The following is a 21,366-nucleotide window of genomic DNA, read 5'->3' on the forward strand; positions in this document are numbered from 1 at the left end:
CACTTCTTGCGAGAGGCCATAAGATGCCAGAGCGTCTTGCAAAAAGATGGAATCAGCCGAATTAGAGTTTTCTAGGTGAAAATTGAGATCACCTAAGATGGTGAAGTTAGATTTATCAATATAAGGCTCCATTAATTCCAAGAGGTCAGGAGTGAAGACGGCTCTAGGACCGGGAGGCCTGTAGAGGAGGATGCCAGCAAAGAAGGCCGTGGGGGTGAACTTTAGCATGAAATGCAGAGCTTGAAGAGAGTCCTGCGGAGAGGAAAGGGGCTCAATCCGGCAGTTTATAGAGCATTTGTTTAGGATGGCAATTCCACCCCCTTTCCGCCTTTCTCTATTCAGTCTCATGAGGGCATAGCCCTCTGGGATGGCATTTGCTAGTTCGGGCCCGGAGGAATCAGTGGCCCAGGTTTCAGTAATAAAAACCCATGAGGGCATCCTTTCCGAGACAAAGTCACTGAAAGTGAGGTTGTTTTTAACCAGTGATCGGGCGTTAATAAGGAAGCCAGATTCCTTGTGAAGGGGTGGAGGAGTTTTTATAAACTTTTTAGCAGGAGGAGCGGGCAGGGTATAATTGCTCGGCCCCTCGATGGTGCAGCAATTAAGAGCGTTACGCAGTCTTTGGGGGTAGACCTGTGATGACAGGGCTTCCAGGGGGGTCTTAAGGCTAGGAGGGTGTCCTGGGAGTAGAGGTGATTACCTAAGTCAGGAGTGATTTTTCCAGTAGCTTCCCCGGCCCCCGGCGCTTCCTTAGCGCTGACGGGCGCAGACGGGCTGGACTCTGGCGTGACTCCGGCGCTGCTGCGGCGCATCCGCTTATCGCGTCCGCTGCGCGGAGACATGACCGTCTCCTTAAGTAAGGAGGAGTAGAGCGCTAAAGGTCCTGGTGCCTTCCACCCAAGATGTCCGCTGTGGGAGCACTCCGCCCAGGTCTCGGTAATCAGCCTGAAAATCGTCTGAAACCGTCAAAGGTGCAGGAAAGGGGAGCGAAGACAGCCGAGGGGTCGGCAAGGAAATAAAGTGAGTGAAAGGGCAGTGAAATAAAAATATTTAAAAATCGGCGATTGCAAAGTGCGAGTCGCGCTAGTAGTCAGCACAGCACACGTTATGGATTTGCAGGGCTTGCTAGTGATCAGTGCAGTACACAAAGTTAAAACAAAGTAGTCTACCTCCCGGCTTCCGCCTCAGGAGGGATCCACCCTTACAATTGCTAAGCAGCAGAGATCTCGAGACTGCCTCTAGTGAGCTCCTTAAGTAAGGAGGACTAGAGCGCTAAAGGTCCTGGTGCTTCCCACCCAAGATGTCCGCTGTGGGAGCACTCCGTCCAGGTCTCGGTAATCAGCCCGAAAATCGTCTGAAACCGTCAAAGGTGCGGGAAAGGGGAGCGAAGACAGCCGAGGGGTCGGCAAGGAAATAAAGTGAGTGAAAGGGCAGTGAAATAAAAAATATTTAAAAATCGGCGATTGCAAAGTGCGAGTCGCGCTAGTAGTCAGCACAGCACACAAAGGAACAATTTTAAGAAACTTTTGCTCACTAAGCTCAGACTGGCACTTGGCATAGTTGGTGCATTTGTGCAGGCTTTAGCCAACATAATTTGTTGAGGATATAAACTACTTCATGCTAATTCGTCTCTGAGGTCACTTCTTTAGATTGAAGTTATGCAAAACTCACTCAGGTCTTTAAGAGAATTTTCAACAGAGCCTTGGAGTACTTTGAATGTAATACGGGATTGCTAAGAGGATGGTCACCAAGCCATCTTCGACTCTCCATTAGATTTATTTATTTATTTATTTAACGATTTATAAAGCGCCTGGTGACCCGGAGGCATCCCCGCGCTGTGAAATTATTGGAGACCGGAGGGAAAGGAGAGGGGTACTATTTGGGGAAAAGGAAAGTTTTCAGTCTTTTACGGAAGAGGGGGTAACAGGATTCCAGACGCAGGCTGCGGGGGAGTGAGTTCTATCCTGAGGACGCTTTTACCGAAAAGCGTCGACCACCGGTGCGTACCTTCCTGAATCTAGGGACAGTGGCCAAGCGTTCGTTGTCCGAGCGCAGGAATCTGGGGGCTTTGTAAGGGGTGACCATATCTTTCAGGACAGCGGGGCCAGCACCGTTGATGAGTTTATGGGCAGTGCATAGAACCTTGAATTCGACCCTCTGGCGCACAGGAAGCCAGTGTAAGGCCTTGAGGGCAGGTCTGGCCGAGGCTCTGGGGGGGAGGCACATAATGAGCCGCGCCACCGCATTTTGGGTGCATTGGAGTTTAGCCAGGGTGGATTCAGGGGCCCCGAGGTAAACGGCATTGCTATAATCAAGCCGGGCAAGAATAAGACCTTGAACCAGTAGTTTCCTTGATAAGGGAGGAAGAAGTGGAAGGATCTTGCGGATGGATCGCATGAGCCCAAAACAGATTCCTGCTGTTTTGGCTGCCTGGGTCTTCATGGTCAACTCAGGTTCCAGCCAGACTCCCAGTGTCTTGATTTCCCTTTTCGGGGTTGGCACCTCACCGAAAGTGTCTGGCCAGACTGAAAGGGGGATGGTTGTCCATTTCTTGCCCATGAGCATGATTTCAGTTTTCGCTCCGTTGAGCTTCAGAGAGGACTCGCTCATCCAGTTGTGAATGTCCTGGAGGCAATTCAATAGGTTATCTGGGTGGTTGTCAAGGTGAGATAGTGAGACGACCAATTGCGTGTCGTCCGCATAGCTCACTATTTTTATCCCGTAAGGGGCAACAACATCCTCAAGGGGGGCCATGTAAACATTAAACAGGGTGGGACTAAGCGAAGACCCCTGGGGGACTCCGCTTAAGAGTGGAAGAGGGGCAGAGTGTGTGAGTTGCCGTCCCAAACCTGAAATGAGCGGCCTGATAGAAATGAGTATATCCAAGCGAGCGCAGTACCCGCGATTCCTGCCACGGCCAGCCGATGGAGAAGGACACGGTGGTCTACCGTATCAAAGGCTGCACTGAGGTCCAGGAGGATCACCGCCACTGACATTCCTGAATCCAGAATGCACCTTGCCTCCTCGATGACAGTGAGGAGTGCGGTGTCCGTGCCATGGCCGGGGCGGAATCCAGTTTGGGTCCGACGCAGGAGATTGTTGACTTCGAGGTACTGGGAGAGTTGCACATTAACCAATTTCTCAGCCATCTTGCTAATGCATGGGAGAAGCGAGATCGGTCTGTAGTTGGCCATGTCCGCGGGGTCCAGTTGAGGTTTTTTGAGAAGAGCCTTGACAACAGCTAGATCTCAGTCTTTACGACTTATTAACAATGTGCTCCCTTGAAATTCTACAATACATTGAGTATTGACATATCATTTGGACGAACCTACCCATAGCTCTCCTTTCAAATCCCTTACAGTGTTAGACGTTTTATTATGTCCCTTCGTATAGGGAATGTTCTTCTAAATAATGTAACAGCGAGAATCTCCAAATCTTCTGTTTGTGACCTTTGTCATAAAGGAATCCAAACTATGTTCCATGTTTAGCACTTATGCCCAGCATTAAGAGGTTCGATTTAAATATACATTTCCTGTAATAAAGAGATTAAAATATGGACACACACCAAGTGTTGATAGACCTGCCTAAAATCTGTCAAATGAACAATTGTGTTCGAAGTGCATACATTTCTTAAATGATTTTTAACCACATTTTAAACATGTTTAAATGTGCACCATTTTTATTTTGTATCATTGGTCGTTTTAATTATTGTGGTGATGCTTTTGTTCTAATTTCGAGTTGAAGATTGTAGACCTCAGGGGAGGTCAAAAGCAATGTTTAAAATAAACTAGACAAAATTATATATAACTAATTCATGGCCCAAATCATGAATAAAAGTAGTAAATCTGCACCCAGAGAAATTATGTCTGTATAAGTAATAATTTGTATGCACCAATATTCCTAGGGCGTGGCTTGACCAAGGATCACGACGGACGTGTGAGCGGAGAGCTCCGCACCAGCCTGCCTTTTATCTTCGGGGATTGTGCAGCCCAGATATGCAGCGTTGGTGGTCCTTGGGGATCCAGAGTGCTGCGGGGCGCCCTGTGGTGAAGTTTGGCGCTTGACGGAGTGGACGATCAGCGTGGCAGCTCGTCGGCTGCAAGAGTGCACAGCTACGGCCAGTGTGGTGGGGGCTGTGTGAGCCCCAGCCGGCCCGGTCCCATCGCTACCTGGGCCGGGCGGGCGCGTGGGCCCCTGCGACCAGGCTCGGGAGGACTGCGGCGTGAGAGATGGCCCCCTGCGACAGAGGCAGGAGAAGTGCCGGAGGGGGAGGCAGCCTGTTTGAAGGGAAGCAGAGGAGCTGCGTCGCCGCTGGCGGAGACCGAGAATCATCGGCGGCATACATGGCCTGCGGTGGTGAGCCCGGCCCGTTGTGCGTCTTGAAAGCCTCTTGGCAGATATTGAGGGGCGCAAGTCTATGCTCCCGGGTGGCGACACCGGGTTTACCATATGAAGTGCGCCAGTGGACCTGGTGAGTTCCGTATTGGTAAAGCGGCCTACTCTGGTGGTGCAGTGTGACTCCCTGCGGTGCGTGAAGCGATCCTGGGGCCTGCTGGTCGACACTGAAGCGGGTCTGCACTGCGGAGGGCACGGTGTTCTTCTGTTGGCCCTCGATTGGTGCAGCACTGCCTGACTGCACCGGGGAGCCTGCATGGGACAACTTTAAGGTTACACAGAGTTAAGTGGGAGTAACCATGACCTTGCGGGTGGTGCCCCCCAGCCCCCCCCGGCGTTAGGTCTGAAATCGGACGCCACTGACCCACCAGCGAGGCCTAGCGTACTGGATCCCCGCAGCAAGTGGCTGCTGCGGATGGGTTACGGAGAGCCCTTTGAGTGTCTGTGTTGGGCCCTGGCGACGGGGGCAGGGAGGGGTGCTGTCTGACTCTGGAGCTGGCGAAGGATATTGCGTTTACACTGTTGGTATTCATGTTGTGATGCATGCTGGGAACTTGAGTCAATTCGTTGCATGCTCGAGTTCCAAGAGAGCTTTTGTCGTTATCCCTGAGTGGGTTTCCCACTGTGATATAATTAAAGCTTTTTATTTTTCTTTGTAGAATTTGACACGATGTGGAGAGTTTCATTCGACGAGTCCCAAGCGCTGTAAGGCCGTAGAAAAGTTCGTTGGCCCAGCCTCTCTTTTTCTTGTTTGAGAGATGGTGCTCCTCCCGCGGCGGGGGCCGCCGCTTCACATGATTCCACGAAGTTTGCCCTTAAGCTTGGGAGGTCACACGGCTTGGAATTGGCCATCCGGCATATTCGTCATTCTCCCCGCATGGTGCCTCAGTTTGTTATCCTATTAAAAAGCTTTAATTATATCACAGTGGGAAACCCACTCAGGGATAACGACAAAAGCTCTCTTGGAACTCGAGCATGCAACGAATTGACTCAAGTTCCCAGCATGCATCACAACATGAATACCAACAGTGTAAACGCAATACACACGCATATAAAAAAACAGAAATAAAAGAGGGCTCTTCTTGACTGTGAATTACAAGCTGCCTCTGATGAGATGCAGGAGCATCGAAACGCGTCAGGCTAGGATAACAAACTGAGGCACCATGCGGGGAGAATGACGAATATGCCGGATGGCCAATTCCAAGCCGTGTGACCTCCCAAGCTTAAGGGCAAACTTCGTGGAATTATATATATATATATATATATATATATATATATATATATATATATATATATATATATATATATATATATATATATATATATATATATATATATATATATATATATATATATATATATATATATATATATATATATATATATATATATATATATATATATATATATATATATATATATATATATATATATATATATATATATATATATATATATATATATATATATATATATATATATATATATATATATATATATATATATATATATATATATATATATATATATATATATATATATATATATATATATATATATATATATATATATATATATATATATATATATATATATATATATATATATATATATATATATATATATATATATATATATATATATATATATATATATATATATATATATATATATATATATATATATATATATATATATATATATATATATATATATATATATATTTTTTTTCTGGGTTTTTGTGGGATTACTGGAGTGCATCCAGATCACCGGTAGTGCAGGATTGAAGCAATACCACAGATGCCTTGTTAAATATAAAAAACCTCCATCTCTCGTTCTAGCAAATGCTCACACTCTAATCTCTGGGATAATGTCATTTATTACAGAGACAACACTTGCAAAAACGTGAACGCGTTTCTGCTGTTAAGACAGCCTTTGTCAACTTTGGTTTGGTTGGAAACGTGTTCTCTCTCTGTAATAAATGGCATTATCCCAGAGATTTGAGTGCGATATATATATATATATATATATATATATATATTCACTGAAAAAACCATAGGTTATAGATCATATATAGTTAGGGATTAGCATTTAAAAAACCTTATTTTACTCACACAAAACCATTGAAATTCGCATATATAGTTAGTTGCACTAACTATATATTGCGCACCCGCAATCCACTGCTGATGATGTCACATATTACATCATTCATGACATGGTCAGTGACATCACTGATGACATCACTGATGACATCTCAAATGACATCACTGATGACATCATCCAGTGACTGTGTGTTTCTGTAAAGTTTAAATATGTTTTACATATTGAAGAATGAGTAGATGCAGAAGTGTCTGGATGAAGGATTTAGTAGGTGCGTGACTGACTGTATGAGTGAGTGATTAAATGTGTCTCACTGAGTGCATGGGTTAGTGACTAAACTGTCTTAATTTGTGCATCATTATGTCTGTTGTTCTGTAAACTGCTGCATGTGTTGATCAGTAGCTATATGAGTAACTATATGGGTTATTGATTGATTGCCCAAGTATTTGTATGGGAGACTGAGTGTGTGTGTGGCTGGCTGGGAGGTGTGTGACTCTGTGCAGATCAATGTGTACTTGTATCAATGATTGTATAAGAGAGTAAGTATGTGTTAGTATATGTTTCAAAATGTAAGGTGCTCTATGTTTAACTGTATAGATTAGAAAATGGAAGTGTGATTGATTCTTTACAGGACTGACTAGGTGTGTGAGTAACTCCATGGATGAGTGACAGAGTGTGAGAGTCTGTATAGGTGTATGAGTGCATATGATAGTGTTGTAAAGATGAGTGATTGTATGTATGAATGATTGTATGGGTAAATGAGTGAATGTGTGTGTAAACATAGGAATCACTGAGTGCGTATGTAGTAACTAGTATTGGTGTGTCAATGGTTTCAAAAATTATACTCTGTATTTAACACTGGGTGTAACAGAGGTTATATTAAAGTGTGAGGAGATGCATTGTATTGTCACATGAATGATATCATCAGTGATGTGGTCATTGATGTCAAATGAGATGTCATCAGTGATGTCATTTGAGATGTCATCAGTGATGTCATTTGAGATGTTATCAGTGATGTCATTTGAGATGTCATCAGTGATGTCATCAGTGATGTCATTTGAGATGTCATCAGTGATGTCATCAGTGATGTCACTGACCATGTCATGAATGATGTAATATGTGACATCATCAGCAGTGGATTGCGGGTGCGCGATATATAGTTAGTAAATGTAAATGTAAATGTAAATGTAAATGTAAATGTACAGGAATTTATATAGCGCAAATCACCAAGCGGTTTCTAAGCGCTTGCTTAGGGAACCCGTCCTGGTATTCCCCTGTGAGATAACCCCGGCAAGGTATCCGCAAGGTGAAAGCCAGGCATCCCGCCGCGAGGGGCCGTTGTGGAGATTAAGCAAGCTATTGCCCAGAGTCGCAGAGTGTGAACCCGTGAATCGAGTAGGCACCGGAGCGAGAATTGTCGAGTCCATGGACATTTTAGGACTCATGACCCCGCCGAGCTGGGAATTGAACCCTGGTCCCGGGCTGACCTCTGTTTCCAGGTCTGCCTCCTCTAACCAGTGAGCCACACTTCTCCACATGTTAGTGCAACTAACTATATATGCGAATTTCAATGGTTTTGTGTGAGTAAAATAAGGTTTTTTAAATGCTAATCCCTAACTATATATGATCTATAACCTATGTTTTTTTCAGTGAATTTTCAAGGTTTTTTAAATGCTAATTCCTAACTATATATGGTCTCTAACCTATGGTTTTTTCAGTGAATTTCAATGGTTTTTTAATAGCAAATATCATAAGCTGTCGAATGTCAAGTACGTGGTAAGTAAAAACATTTTCGTGTTTATGCACACTGATCTGCTTTGAATGCTGCCCCCCCTCCCCCTCATTTCTATTAGGAGTACTCTCTCTTTGCAGATAGTGAAGGGTAGTTAACGCAGGCCTTTGCCCCCGTTGTAATCCGTCGTGCCTGCTTCTCTCTCCATTTGATTGATTGTTATCCAAGCATTTACTGTTTTAGAATTGGTTCTCTTTGGTTCATTCTCTATTTACAAACAAGCACAGAGTCGCAATACTCTGTTTAGTCTTTGCAGATAGTTAAAAATCGTGTAAAAAAACAAAAGGAATCGAGCAAAATCAGTAGGCCACTAATGGGATCTCTTTTTGACCTCGCTAAAATAGAAACATTAGGAACAACCCCTCATGAGAAATACGAAACTAGTGAGATGAACTGAGCTCCACACCATGATGGCTGCAAGACAGCTCGGCTCCGCCACCCACCCCGCCCAAAATAACGATAAACTCTATGCAAATATTACAAATATATACAACACACCAGCAAAGTAACAGGGTAAAACATTTTATTAAATAACTATTTACATAACTATTTTATACTTTTTGTTGCCCGATCCGGCTAGCTCAATCGATCGAGCATGAAACTCATGCACTCTGATAATTCAAAGTTTTGAGGAGTGCTTATAACACTGTCTGAAGCCTATTTGCACTTGCTACAGCTTCACTATTCTCAATGTAAGTGGGGGCTGTTTGAGGACGTGACTGCATTTGAAAACAATGTGATGCGGTGCCACCCTGAACCGCTTGACGGAGGCCCCCGAGGGACGGTGTCATGGCGCGGACTCGGAGGGGGCGCTTGGCTCCGGCCCCCTCCGCAAGTCGTGTTGCCCTGGTGTGGCCTGAGATCGCCCCCGACATAGGTGGCCGGCTCCCGGGGTCAAGCGGAACTTTTTGCCTTTTGGTGATTCTTCCATTCTTGACCTTGTCCCACAATCCGTTTCACCTAAAGACACGCTGTAGTGGGGCGCCCCTTTACCGTTTCAGTTGCCATTCCGCCCGCTTTTGCTACACTGTGCCTCTTCCGCTATTCAGCTGTTTACCGCCTGCTCTTTTGACTACAGCGTCTCGCTCACCATGTACTTGAGTTGCTCCCGCTCTTGCGGTGCAGCGATAGGCGGCTGCCACAGGACTCTCAAAATGGCGGCCGGCTCTTCAGATTTGGGCGTGGTCCACTAAAATGGGCCTGCAACACCTTGGAACTCGGACGCTTGTCTGCTAGAGCTTGGGCTCCATTCTCGAAAGCGTCCCCTCAGCCTTGAAGATTCTACAAAAGTCTTCGGGGCCCCCGACTCCCGCAGGCTTCTGGTGGGGAGCGGCTAGCATGATTGCTCGTGGAATGGCCACGACGGAGCTACGAAATGGTGGTGCTCTCATGCTAACGCCAGCTTCAGTCTGAAACATCCAGAAACACTGTAGACTACCAATTCGATCAGTTCCGGTAGCGCCCCAACGTGACCCGGTAGAGAAGAACTTGCCCTCCCCTCTTTGACTGATGGTTCTTGTTGCCCGTCCCTTCTGTTGTCATTTAACAGAACTATTTAGCCTGCTGAAAGGGGTTGTGTTCCGACCGCTGGTTGGTGGAGACATTTTGACTATATTCTGGACCTGCGTTGTCGCGTAATGCGTCATATGACGCGCCGCGTTAGCGCATCCGGAAGTGCTCCGGTGCGCGAAGCGCAGCTTCCCGGAAGCGATCTGGGGCGCGGCGCGCAGCGCGTAACGTAAGCATAACAGGTCATGTGATTTGTTAATAAAACTTTTCATTGGTTCATTTTACTTTTCTTATTCTAATGATGAAAGGCTTGGTCATATGACCTAAAAAGTACGCTTTTTATTACTTTCGAACATAATTTTTTCTTAAACATATGTTATAATGTTCCAGGCTAATGTACTTTCCCGGAAAATTTACAACTGTCCTGCAAGTAAAATATATTCCTTTTTCGAGAAAAAGGGCGTTTCTTCGTCCCATGACGGAGCCGTTGAGCAAAAGAGGCTCGGCCTGCTGTCTTAGTCGCCGATACGCCTGAATATCAGATTCTTATCGATTATGTTGCAGAAGTAGAAACACAACAGCCCTTGACCATTTATCTTTACTGCGTTCCTGCGTATTATACCTTTTACCCTTCATGTAATTGGACTGCTTTATTTCACTTGCCTTTTACTGATTCTAAAACAGTGACTATTATTAAAAACTTTACCAATGTAAATACTACTACCATGTTTTCTTTTAAAAACCTTTATTGTGAAAATGTCAGTATACAAATACGGGCCTATAACCACGTGGGCCGGCCATGGAGCAAACTGTAATCATATATGATGAGTAGACATTTACACTGTAGAGGAACGTAACGGGCGGGCCATTAGGTTGCAAGAACTAAGGTGTCTAACAGTTGCGGAATCGGTGGACGTACATTTTATAATTAAAATACGACAGAGCCAGTTACAATAAAATTATCTAGATATACATTTGCGGGCAAGTACCATGGGTGACGTTAATTCGAACTTTCAATAGTACAGTAATCAATAACACATCAGAACTTAATATCAATAGGGATGTCGAAATATTCAATCAATTCTCGTCCCCGCCCGCCATGTGCTTCAAAACTGCATACGTATCTCGTGATTTCAAGGTTCAGCAACCAGTACACAACAAGGAGTTACGAGTCCCATTTATTCCGGCGCCATTTTGGGCGAGGACGGGCAGGTCCAGGATATAGTCAAAATGTCTCTACCAACCATCGACTATGATGATGTTCATATGCTGTATTTATTAGAGTAACACTCATCTGTCCACATGAAATTAATTTGCCACAATCTAAACATGTCATTTTAATCTTTCCAAAGTTCTTCTAAATATTTGGGACCGTTTCCCTTGCCTCTGATGCTGTCAGTGCCACTTCTTTGGTGAATGTACTGGCAGGTCGGGCGTTCTCCTCCAAATCTCTCTTTTGTGCAGCACTATAATTAATCGGTGCCACCTCTCCATATGACGATGCATGGTATAGTTACCATAACTATATTTTTTTTCGGTTCCTCTGGAGAGTACATCGTGGCAGATGAGGCAGGTAACGTACCGGGCATTTACCTTTTTTGCATGTAGAGGAAAGGAAAAAAAATTTGAGCGTCCGAGTTCTAAGGTGTCCCAGGGCCATTTTAGTGGACCAGGCCCACATCCAAAGAACAGGCCGCCATTTTGAGAGTCCTGTTGCAGCCGCCTGTCGCTGTAGCATCAAGAGCGGCCAAAACTCAGCTGAATGGCAACTGAAACGGTAAAGGGGCGCCCCACTACAGCAGACGAGCCTCCACCTGGGAAGGCCCGTTCACACCGCCTCCCCCCCCCTTCGGGCACCCCACGCCGTTATTCGGAGCAGGATTGTAGGATGGCCACACCAGTGCGGCAACTTGCTAGACACCACCTCGGTGCCAACCGAATCTCAGCGCCTTGTGGTGTCTTCTATTCAGAAAATATTGTTGTGCTGCCTTCGGCCTATTCGCCGCAAGTGCGCACGCAACTCAGCTGCATAGCGAGTGAAACACCAAGGGGCGCCCCACTGCAGCCGAGGAACCTTCATCTTGGGGGCGACGCACAGCATCACATTGCTTTCCAATGCAGTCAGATCCTCAAACAACCCCCACTGACTGACGCGAACTCACAGGCCAACGGAGCGCCCCACGCCGACTTTCTGCGCAGCATTGTAGGATGGCCACACCAGTGCGGCAACTTGCTAGACACCACCTCGTTGCCATCCGGATCTTGGCACGTTGCGCTGCCTTTGGCCCTATTCGCACATCGGTCCGCTACTGACGCCATCTCACAGGCCAACGGGGCGCCCCACGCCGACTTTCAGCATTGTAGGATGGCCACACCAGTGCGGCAACTTGCTAGACACCACCTCGGTGCCATCCGGATCTTGGCGCGTTGTGCTGCCTTCGGCCTATTCGCACATCGGTCCGCTACTGACGCCATCTCACAGGCCAACGGGGCGCCCCACGCCGACTTACAGCATTGTAGGATGGCCACACCAGTGCGGCAACTTGCTAGACACCACCTCGGTGCCATCCGGATCTTGGCGCGTTGTGCTGCCTTCGGCCTATTCGCACATCGGTCCGCTACTGACGCGAACTCACAGGCCAACGGGGCGCCCCACGCCGACTTTCAGCATTGTAGGATGGCCACACCAGTGCGGCAACTTGCTAGACACCACCTCGGTGCCATCCGGATCTTGGCGCGTTGTGCTGCCTTCGGCCTATTCGCACATCGGTCCGCTACTGACGCGAACTCACAGGCCAACGGGGCGCCCCACGCCGACTTTCAGCATTGTAGGATGGCCACACCAGTGCGGCAACTTGCTAGACACCACCTCGGTGCCATCCGGATCTTGGCGCGTTGTGCTGCCTTCGGCCTATTCGCACATCGGTCCGCTACTGACGCCGCCTCACGTGCCAACGGATTTTCTACGCTTTTTATACCCTATGCCGCATAACAGGTCATGTGACTTGTTTATAAAACTTTTCATTGGTTCATTTTACTTTTGGTTTCCTAATGATGGAAGGCTTGATCATATGACCTAAAAATAACACTTTTCATTGGATGAAAACTTTTTTTTTTCCCAAACGATGAAAGCCCCACCTTGTTTCTGGATGTTTCAGACTGAAGCTGGTGTCAGCATGAGAGCACCACCATCTCGTGGCTCCGTCGTGGTCATTCCGCGAGCAATCATGGCAGCCGCTCCCCACCGGAAGCCTGCAGGAGTCGGGGGCCCCCAAGACTTTTGTAGAATCCTCAAGGCTGAGGGGACGCTTTCGAGAATGGGGTCCAAGACCTGGCAGACAAGCGTCCGATTTCCAAGGTGTCCCAGGGCCATTTCAGTGGACCAGGCCCAAAAAGGAAAGAGCCTGCCGCCATTTTGAGAGTCCTGTGGCAGCCGCCTATCGCTGCACCGCAAGAGTGGGCGCAACTCAGCTGAATGGCGGATTTTGACACAGTGTACCAAAAGCGGGCGGAATGGCAACTGAAACGGTAAAGGGGCGCCCCACTACAGCAGACGAGCCTCCACCTGGGGAGGCCCGTTCACGCCGCCTCACCCCCCCCCCCCGGGGCGCCCCACGCCGTTATTCGGAGCAGCATTGTGGGATACCAAAACCAGTGCGGCAACTTACTTGACATCACCTGGGTGCCATCCACATCTCAGCGCGTTCTGCTGCCTTGGGACTATTCGCACAACAGACCGCTACTGACGAGCCACCCCCCGGGACGCCCCACGCCGTTATTCGGAGCAGCATTGTAGGATACCCAAAACCAGTGCGGCACCCAGGCAACTTCACCTGGGTGCCGTCCAGAACTCAGGACGTTGTGCTGCCTTGGGACTATTCGCACAACCGACCGCTACTGACCATTGTTCCTTCTTTTTTCCTAAAAATGTTTAAATGTTTTTACTGTTTTTGTTGCGTTGTTTATATTTATAAGTTATTAAAGTTTTATAATCCTACTACTTTGTTGGAGTGCTATATATTTTTAATGTGACACATAATTGTAAAAACTTTGATGTACAAAGAGGCATCCCTGGAATCTTCCGCTTCAGGCTCGGTCCCCTCCCCAATCACAATACAGGATGGTTTTCAGATAGTAGGAACGCGTGTGGTGTGACGGATCTCATCGGGTGGGGGCCTTGATCTACTGTAACTCCTTTGAAGAGGGGTGATTCTTTACAGCTGGGGCCATAAAGTACATCTACAGGGCTACCTGATAGCCTGGGACCGGCCTGGACAATCGGACACAGAGGAAGAGGAGTGTCAGAGGGTGCGGTAGTGAATAGGGCGAAAGGGAGGTGTCGGGCGGGCACAGAGTGTGATTCTCAGGGAAGAGCAGCGCAGATGGGGGGAGGTTTATTGCCCATGCATAAGACAGAGAGCGGGGGTGACCAGTGCCTGGGGGAGATGCTTGCGAGGGTGGGGAGCCATGCTAAGGATCGACAGCGTGCAGAGAGTGGGTCTGGTCAAGGCATCTAAAATGGCTGCCGTGCACGACAAAAGTGTGGCATTTGAAAAAAGGCAAGATGGCGCAGACAATGTTTTTCAACACTTCCTGATTTCCTTCGAATCGAACGTTAACAGACGTTATCTCTCCCACACTACCGGTCCCCCTGGGCTTAAACGCCGAGATGGTAGGGACTGCATCCCGTGGAGATAGGCCGAGACGTCACTCAGCAGAAAAAAAAGTTAAAAAAAGTCTATAAACATACAATAAGTTAAAAGTCAATCATTCTTGTTTCCTTGTAGTACGCTCCCCAGTCCGCTTCCCGTTACGCTAACCGGGCGCACCCCACCAAAAAAAACGATTTTTTATTTTTTTTTGCCCCGCGGAGCCCTTTTAAAGCCTCCACATCAAACCTATGGGGTCAGGGAGGATCTACTATGCCCCCTTATGGTCATTTGCCCCTTCGCTTTGGCCTCCTCTTGTCTCTCGATCCTACCGAGAGACAAGATGGCGGCCGCTCCGTACTGTTTGGAATGTTTACAGACACCGGAGAGCCAATCAGCTTCGCTTCGCAAAGCTCCGTAACGCGAAAAGTACGCGAAACGGAGCGCTACCCGGGACGCTGTCACAGATATATATCTTTTTTTGAACGTTAATTTCTCAAAATCCACTGCAGCACATATATTGAGACCCAGCAAAGGCACATCGGGCTACCGGTCCCTACAATTTTGCCAAGTTTCATGCAAATCCATTCACCCGTTCGATTTTTTTTTTGTGATTTTTTTTTGCCCCGCGGGGCCCTTTTAAAACCTCCACATCAAACCTAGGGGGTCAGGGAGGATCTACTATGCCCCCTTATGGTCATTTGCCCCTTCGCTTTGGCCTCCTCTTGTCTCTCGATCCTACCGAGAGACACGATGGCGGCCGCTACGGACTGTTTGGAATGTTTACAGACGCCGGAGAACCAATCAGCTTCGCTTCGCAAAGCTCCGTAACGCGAAAAGTACGCGAAGCGGAGCGCTGCCCGGAGCGCTGTCACAGATAAATATCTTTTTTTGAATGTTAATTTCTCAAAATCCACTGGAGCACATATATTGAGACCTAGCAAAGGCACATCGGGCTACCAGTCCCTACAATTTTGCCAAGTTTCGTGCAAATCCATTCAGCCGTTCGAGCTAAAAGTGAGTCCAACCGCCCTATGGAAATTAACATGGGAAAAACGCGTTTTGGGACCCCCCTTTTTTCTCTGCCCCCCCTTGACGAACCCCCCCCAAATTTTCAGGGGCTGCTCAGAAACAAAATGTTCCATTTTCCTGAAAATTTCAGCCAATTCCGTCCACAAACGCCAAAGTTATTAGACATAGGATTTTTTCTCTATGGGATTTTTGAAAATTCTAACTATATATACCTACTGGCGACCGCCAGTAGGTAATATATATATGAATTAGCAAAGAGCCCTTGCGCTCTAGAAGGGCACACACGGTATCCCAGCCATCCAGCTATTTCGCCTCTGATCAGCTCTCGCTCGTTCTCCATTCAGTGCTTTTGAATCCCGACGCGTTTCGAGGCCATAGCGCCTCTTAATCAAGGGGAGCACACAACAGCAAACACACGGTATCCCAGCCATCCAGCTATTTCGCCTCTGATCAGCTCTCGCTCGTTCTCCATTCAGTGCTTTTGAATGCCGACGCGTTTCGAGGCCATAGCGCCTCTTCATCAAGGGGAGCACACAACAGCAAACAGAAAACGCACCACTTGTTTGCCTTTCATTTTATTCGAAATTTGGCAGACACCGCCCTCAGTGGGCGTGGCTCAGCACGTTGGCCATCAGCATGATGGTACCTGTAGTCCATTGTGGTGTGTTGTTAATCTTCCTTAAGTAGGTTGTGCGCTATTGTGCTAAGATAAATCCATCATTAATTCCTTAAGTAGGATAGGAAAATCGTAGCACCAGAGCGGTTTGTTAGTTCGGGGACATCGTACCGCACAGCAATGAATCGTTCATCACCACGGTTTCTTCACTCCGCTTCAACTTTTTCCGCGGACAAAGCGGTGCTCCTTCCCACGGACAAGAGCAGCCGTGTATAATGTGTGAATTAGCAAAGAGCCCTTGCGCTCTAGAAGGGCACACACGGTATCCCAGCCATCCAGCTATTTCGCCTCTGATCAGCTCTCGCTCGTTCTCCATTCAGTGCTTTTGAATGCCGACGCGTTTCGAGGCCATAGCGCCTCTTCATCAAGGGGAGCACACAACAGCAAACAGAAAACGCACCACTTGTTTGCCTTTCATTTTATTCGAAATTAAACAGCTCTGGTGCTACGATTTTCCTATCCTACTTAAGGAATTAATGATGGATTTATCTTCGCACAATAGCGCACAACCTACTTAAGGAAGATTAATAACACACCACAATGGACTACGGGTACCATCATGCTGATGGCCAACGTGCTGAGCCACGCCCACTGAGGGCGGTGTCTGCCAAATTTAGAATAAAATGAAAGGCAAACAAGTGGTGCGTTTTCTGTTTGCTGTTGTGTGCTCCCCTTGATGAAGAGGCGCTATGGCCTCGAAACGCGTCAGGAAGATTAATAACACACCACAATGGACTACAGGTACCATCATGCTGATGGCCAACGTGCTGAGCCACGCCCACTGAGGGCGGTGTCTGCCAAATTTCAAATAAAATGAAAGGCAAACAAGTGGTGCGTTTTCTGTTTGCTGTTGTGTGCTCCCCTTGATGAAGAGGTGCTATGGCCTCGAAATGCATCGGGATTCAAAAGCACTGAATGGAGAACGAGCGAGAGCTGATCAGAGGCGAAATAGCTGGGATACCGTGTGTGCCCTTCTAGAGCGCAAGGGCTCTTTGTATATTTGTGTATATATATATATATATATATATATATATATATATATATATATATATATATATATATATATATATATATATATATATATATATATATATATATATATATATATATATATCCCACACTTGAATAACTGGAATAATGCCATTTATTACAGAGACATGATTTAAACTATAAAACACAGGTGGCAAAAGGATCCATGATGATTGCAAATAAGGAAAAGGAAGCATGAGTATACAGGGGCAGAGGCCGTTGAATGGCCTTTGTTGGGGTAGAGGAGAAAGATACTCTTAACAAACCAGTCTTGGTTTAGGTTCCATCTACACCCTCTGGGTTAAAATATTAGGAGGTATTTGCTGATGTCTTTCAGGGCTTGTTTTTCCCAATTGTGGGTGGAATAACTTGTAATGCTACGTAACGAGTGGAGGCTTTTTATGAGAAAGTAAATTCGGCTTTACAGAAGAGTAGATATACAGAGCCACCTCAGTGCAGCCAGAAGCACAGCTTCACCAAACAACCATCAGAGAATGTAAATAATCAAACATGCAGTAGACATTCTGCCAGAGCTCCCTGCCGAGGAAATACCCTTTGTCGAGTAAAATATGAATGTACTACATAATATCTCCCCTTTATAATGAAAAAAACTACACACACTATATAGCCCTTAAACTAAACATAAACAAGCTAAGAGACACAACAAAACACCCAAACCTGAACATAACCTGCCGCAATGCTCTGCTTGATGCGTGATGTTTTCATGTAAACTCACCCTGCTGCCTCACCAGCACCTTTTATCACTATACCCTCCTGGCTGATAGTCCACCAGTGCCTTCACTATCCCCACATTCCCACACCCTTTCTCAACCCTTGCTAGTTAACCAAACTTGGAGTCACTCTTCCTGACCTGATGAGGCTTTTTGATCCTGACTAGAATACTACCGGGAGAGGTGACCCTTCTCACTCCCTCATGTAATTCTTGGTTCTTGGTCTTTCTCCACTCCCAAGAACAATGTTATTCAAATCTTCCCTTTGACATCCACCCAGAGGAAACTTTCAACAAAGATAGTCTTCCCCTTAGGAGCTGAAAAGAGGAAACTTTGTTAACAGAGTGGGGAGTGGCCAAATAGGGCCACAACATGGTTGAACATTACAATCATTCCTTCATGTCCACTGGAAATATTCATTCATGACCCTGTTCAGATGCTTCACTTGATCTGGTGGATGGTACTGAATACTCTTCAAATGTGTCACACAAAATTACTCCAAGAAAGAAACCATTTCACTGCTGAAAAACTGACACCCATTGTCCAAAACCAAAAACTCTGGGAAACTGTTCGTTATAAATGCATCTTTGAGAAGTTAAATGACTTCTAAGGATGTGATGTCAGAATAATACCTTACTTCTGGCATTTGCTGTACCAGTCCATCATTTCCAAAGCAAAGCATCACTGTGATGAGAGTATGCTGAAAGAACTACTCCAACCCTGTTCCAAAGTCCAACAGATAGGTCTATAGGCTGTAACGGTGGCATGCTAACCCTAAGGGACTTATACCTTGAACTGCAACACATACAACCCTCAACACACTCCTCTATATCCCTCGTCCACACTATGCATCCAAAAGACAGCTTGCAGTCTGTGCATCATAGCTCTTCCCAGATGCCTTTAACGAGCACAGCCTTAATTTCTCAAGGTACAGACCTATCTCCTTGCATAAGGACACCATCTTCAACAGTTCATCAGTTACAGTGAAAAAAGAGTAGAAACTGACATGTAAGTATCTTTCCTTGGCTGGGTTTATGCCTTACTCCCTTCAGGTAGGCTGCCACCACTAAGCAATCTGGCACATCACCACAGTGATAATCTTGATCCTCTTCTGAGAGCATTCTATATAGTTAATCTTGGCCCACAGAATGTGGGCAATACTGAATTGGTACTGGAGTAACTTACAGTCTAGGCGAGCAATTCACACAGTTGGACCCTGTACCTTGTCTCCAGTCAAAACGTAAATGAGCAATCAAAATGTGAATTTCATTAACCATATAGAACACCAAAACATTTCAATGGCCTATTAGCTTACCAAGAGCTCTTTTATGAATGCAGAATAATGTCATTCTGCATCCCTTAGAACATGCGACACAAAGCTTACCGGCACATTGTTGTCGCCCTTCCATTAGTGAGTACAGTCCTCAGACTATAACTGCTAGTATCTACAGTGATAATTCAGGGTAATGCTGGATTGTACGGTTTCAAAGGTTTTGCATTCATCATCTCCCTCTTCACTTAATCGAACAATCTCAGGCAATCTTTGCTCCCTTCTTTTTTAGCACTCTGCTCAAATATCCCTTGGATAGCATAATTTGGTAAGAACCATGCGTAGGACAGGCACAACCCAAAAAAGTTTAAAATCTTCTTTATCATTAGACACAAAACTATTTCCTACTGCCTTAACTTAACTAGGTCTTAGATTCACTTTTTCCTTAGAAACAATGTGACTTGTTTCAGGAATTCACCTTTTTCTCTTTTTTACTATTATTCCATGTTTCTGAAAAATGTCAAATCCTTGTATAAATTCTCACGTTCACCTCCATTCGGGGCATACATCAAATGGTTTTGAAATAACACTCTGTATATATTCTAGAAAAACTGATACTTAAATTCACTGAAATACTGAGGCTGCAAGATACAAGCCCAGATGGCAAGACCCAGAAATGGATAGGATCAAGAAGGTGAGAAGAATGCGAATGCAGTAAAATGTCTTGATTCCGCATCCAGCCTGGTGCAGCCAGGAGCAAAGCTTCACCAAACAGCCATCACACAGTGTTAAGTATCACATTTGCACTAGAATTGTACTATAGAATATACGCACCTAATGTCCGGGTCCAGGACAGCTGACGTGAAACCATTGGTGAGTAAAATAGGGAGAGACTACAAATGCACATTTTGTGGTGCTGGAATACCAGAGAAAATCATAGATTCATGCTCCCGGAAGCCCCACATTAAATAACAAGCAACATATAATGGGGTCCTAAGAGTGCAGCAGCAAGTGTTTTGTTAACTGAATTGCGCTAAGTGAAGCCTGCATCAAAGTGGATTCTCAGTCGGAGAGCTGTAATGCTATATCTCTGCACAAAATACCTTATGGTGTAGTTTACTTCTAAAATTGTGCCTTTTAAAGTAAACCTTACGCACACTGCTTCTGGGAATCAACCTATTTTGAAGTTCAGTATCCTTAATATAAAAATATATAAACAAAAACAACACATTAAAGTGTGTGCTGTGTGTGAATTTTGTTCACAGGAAAGACTAACCTGTGGGGGCTGGTATTATGGAACAATTCTCCTTGTTACAGGTCTCCATTGGTGAAGTCAGGAACGTGGTTGTAACTTCAGCATTGTCTGTCAGGAGGTACACATTGAAACAGAGTGGTGTCAAATAAGTGAAACTACACATCGGACAGAATCAGTATTTATTATTTAAAATACCACAGGCAAGCAAAGAAACACGTTCAACGCCGTTGCAGCATTGCAAACACAACACATTAAGGGTGCTGACCAGTGCTTTACATGAGCAGGTACTGCTCAGTACTCAGTATGCGCACTTCTTTAATTTTAAAGACAGAGTATCTGGACTTCTCATCACTACTCAAAACACTTAATGGGTAAGTATCTGCACTTCTCAGGAGAAACGGGCACTTCTATATTTCCATTTAAACCACTGGTGCAAACTATGTTATATATAGGCCAATAATGTGGATTCAGTGGTAAGTGAGGTGCCAGTTTGCAAATAAGTCAATTTTTTGAAGTAAGAAATGCCTGTTCAAGCAGTCTCAACATCTGTATGATGTGGGTGTGATTGCCACATGCACTGACCTCTTATTTGACCACTACAAGCAGGCAGACAGACCGGCACAGACAGCGAGGCTAGAATGGGCTTAATAAGGCATAACAAAGCAAAGGCATGAAAGGAAGAGCTCGCCACCCCATTAGCAACCCTCAGTGTCCTAGACGATTGGCGACAAAAAGAGCATCGAATTTCCCTGCCAGCAAACAAATACTGCCAGTGGAACAGCTTTATTTCATTCTGTGTATAACGTTTTAATGCAGGGTCATTTATATCCCTTCAGCCGGTGAGCAGTGTAAGCCAAGAGGTTTTACAAGGCAGTCGAATGCTAAATGAATAAACAAACTCAGCCCTATCAAAACATAGCTTGGAAGT

At 45.8% G+C, this 21,366-nt stretch overlaps 1 protein-coding gene across 3 annotated transcripts in view; it reads right to left on the reverse strand.

Annotated features, from left to right (window-relative positions):
- The window catches only part of ITPR2 (inositol 1,4,5-trisphosphate receptor type 2), a 1,735,249-nt gene that overhangs the window by 215,838 nt on the left and 1,498,045 nt on the right, over window positions 1–21,366 (reverse strand). For all 3 annotated transcript variants that reach the window (XM_078674117.1, XM_078674116.1, XM_078674118.1), the window contains one exon: window positions 20,460–20,546. In XM_078674117.1, the coding sequence (XP_078530243.1) occupies window positions 20,460–20,546 (87 nt within the window). The remainder of the gene's footprint in view (window positions 1–20,459; window positions 20,547–21,366) is intronic.

This window comes from Lissotriton helveticus, chromosome 1_1 (assembly GCF_964261635.1).
Source record: "Lissotriton helveticus chromosome 1_1, aLisHel1.1, whole genome shotgun sequence".
Taxonomy (NCBI): Eukaryota; Metazoa; Chordata; class Amphibia; order Caudata; family Salamandridae; genus Lissotriton; species Lissotriton helveticus.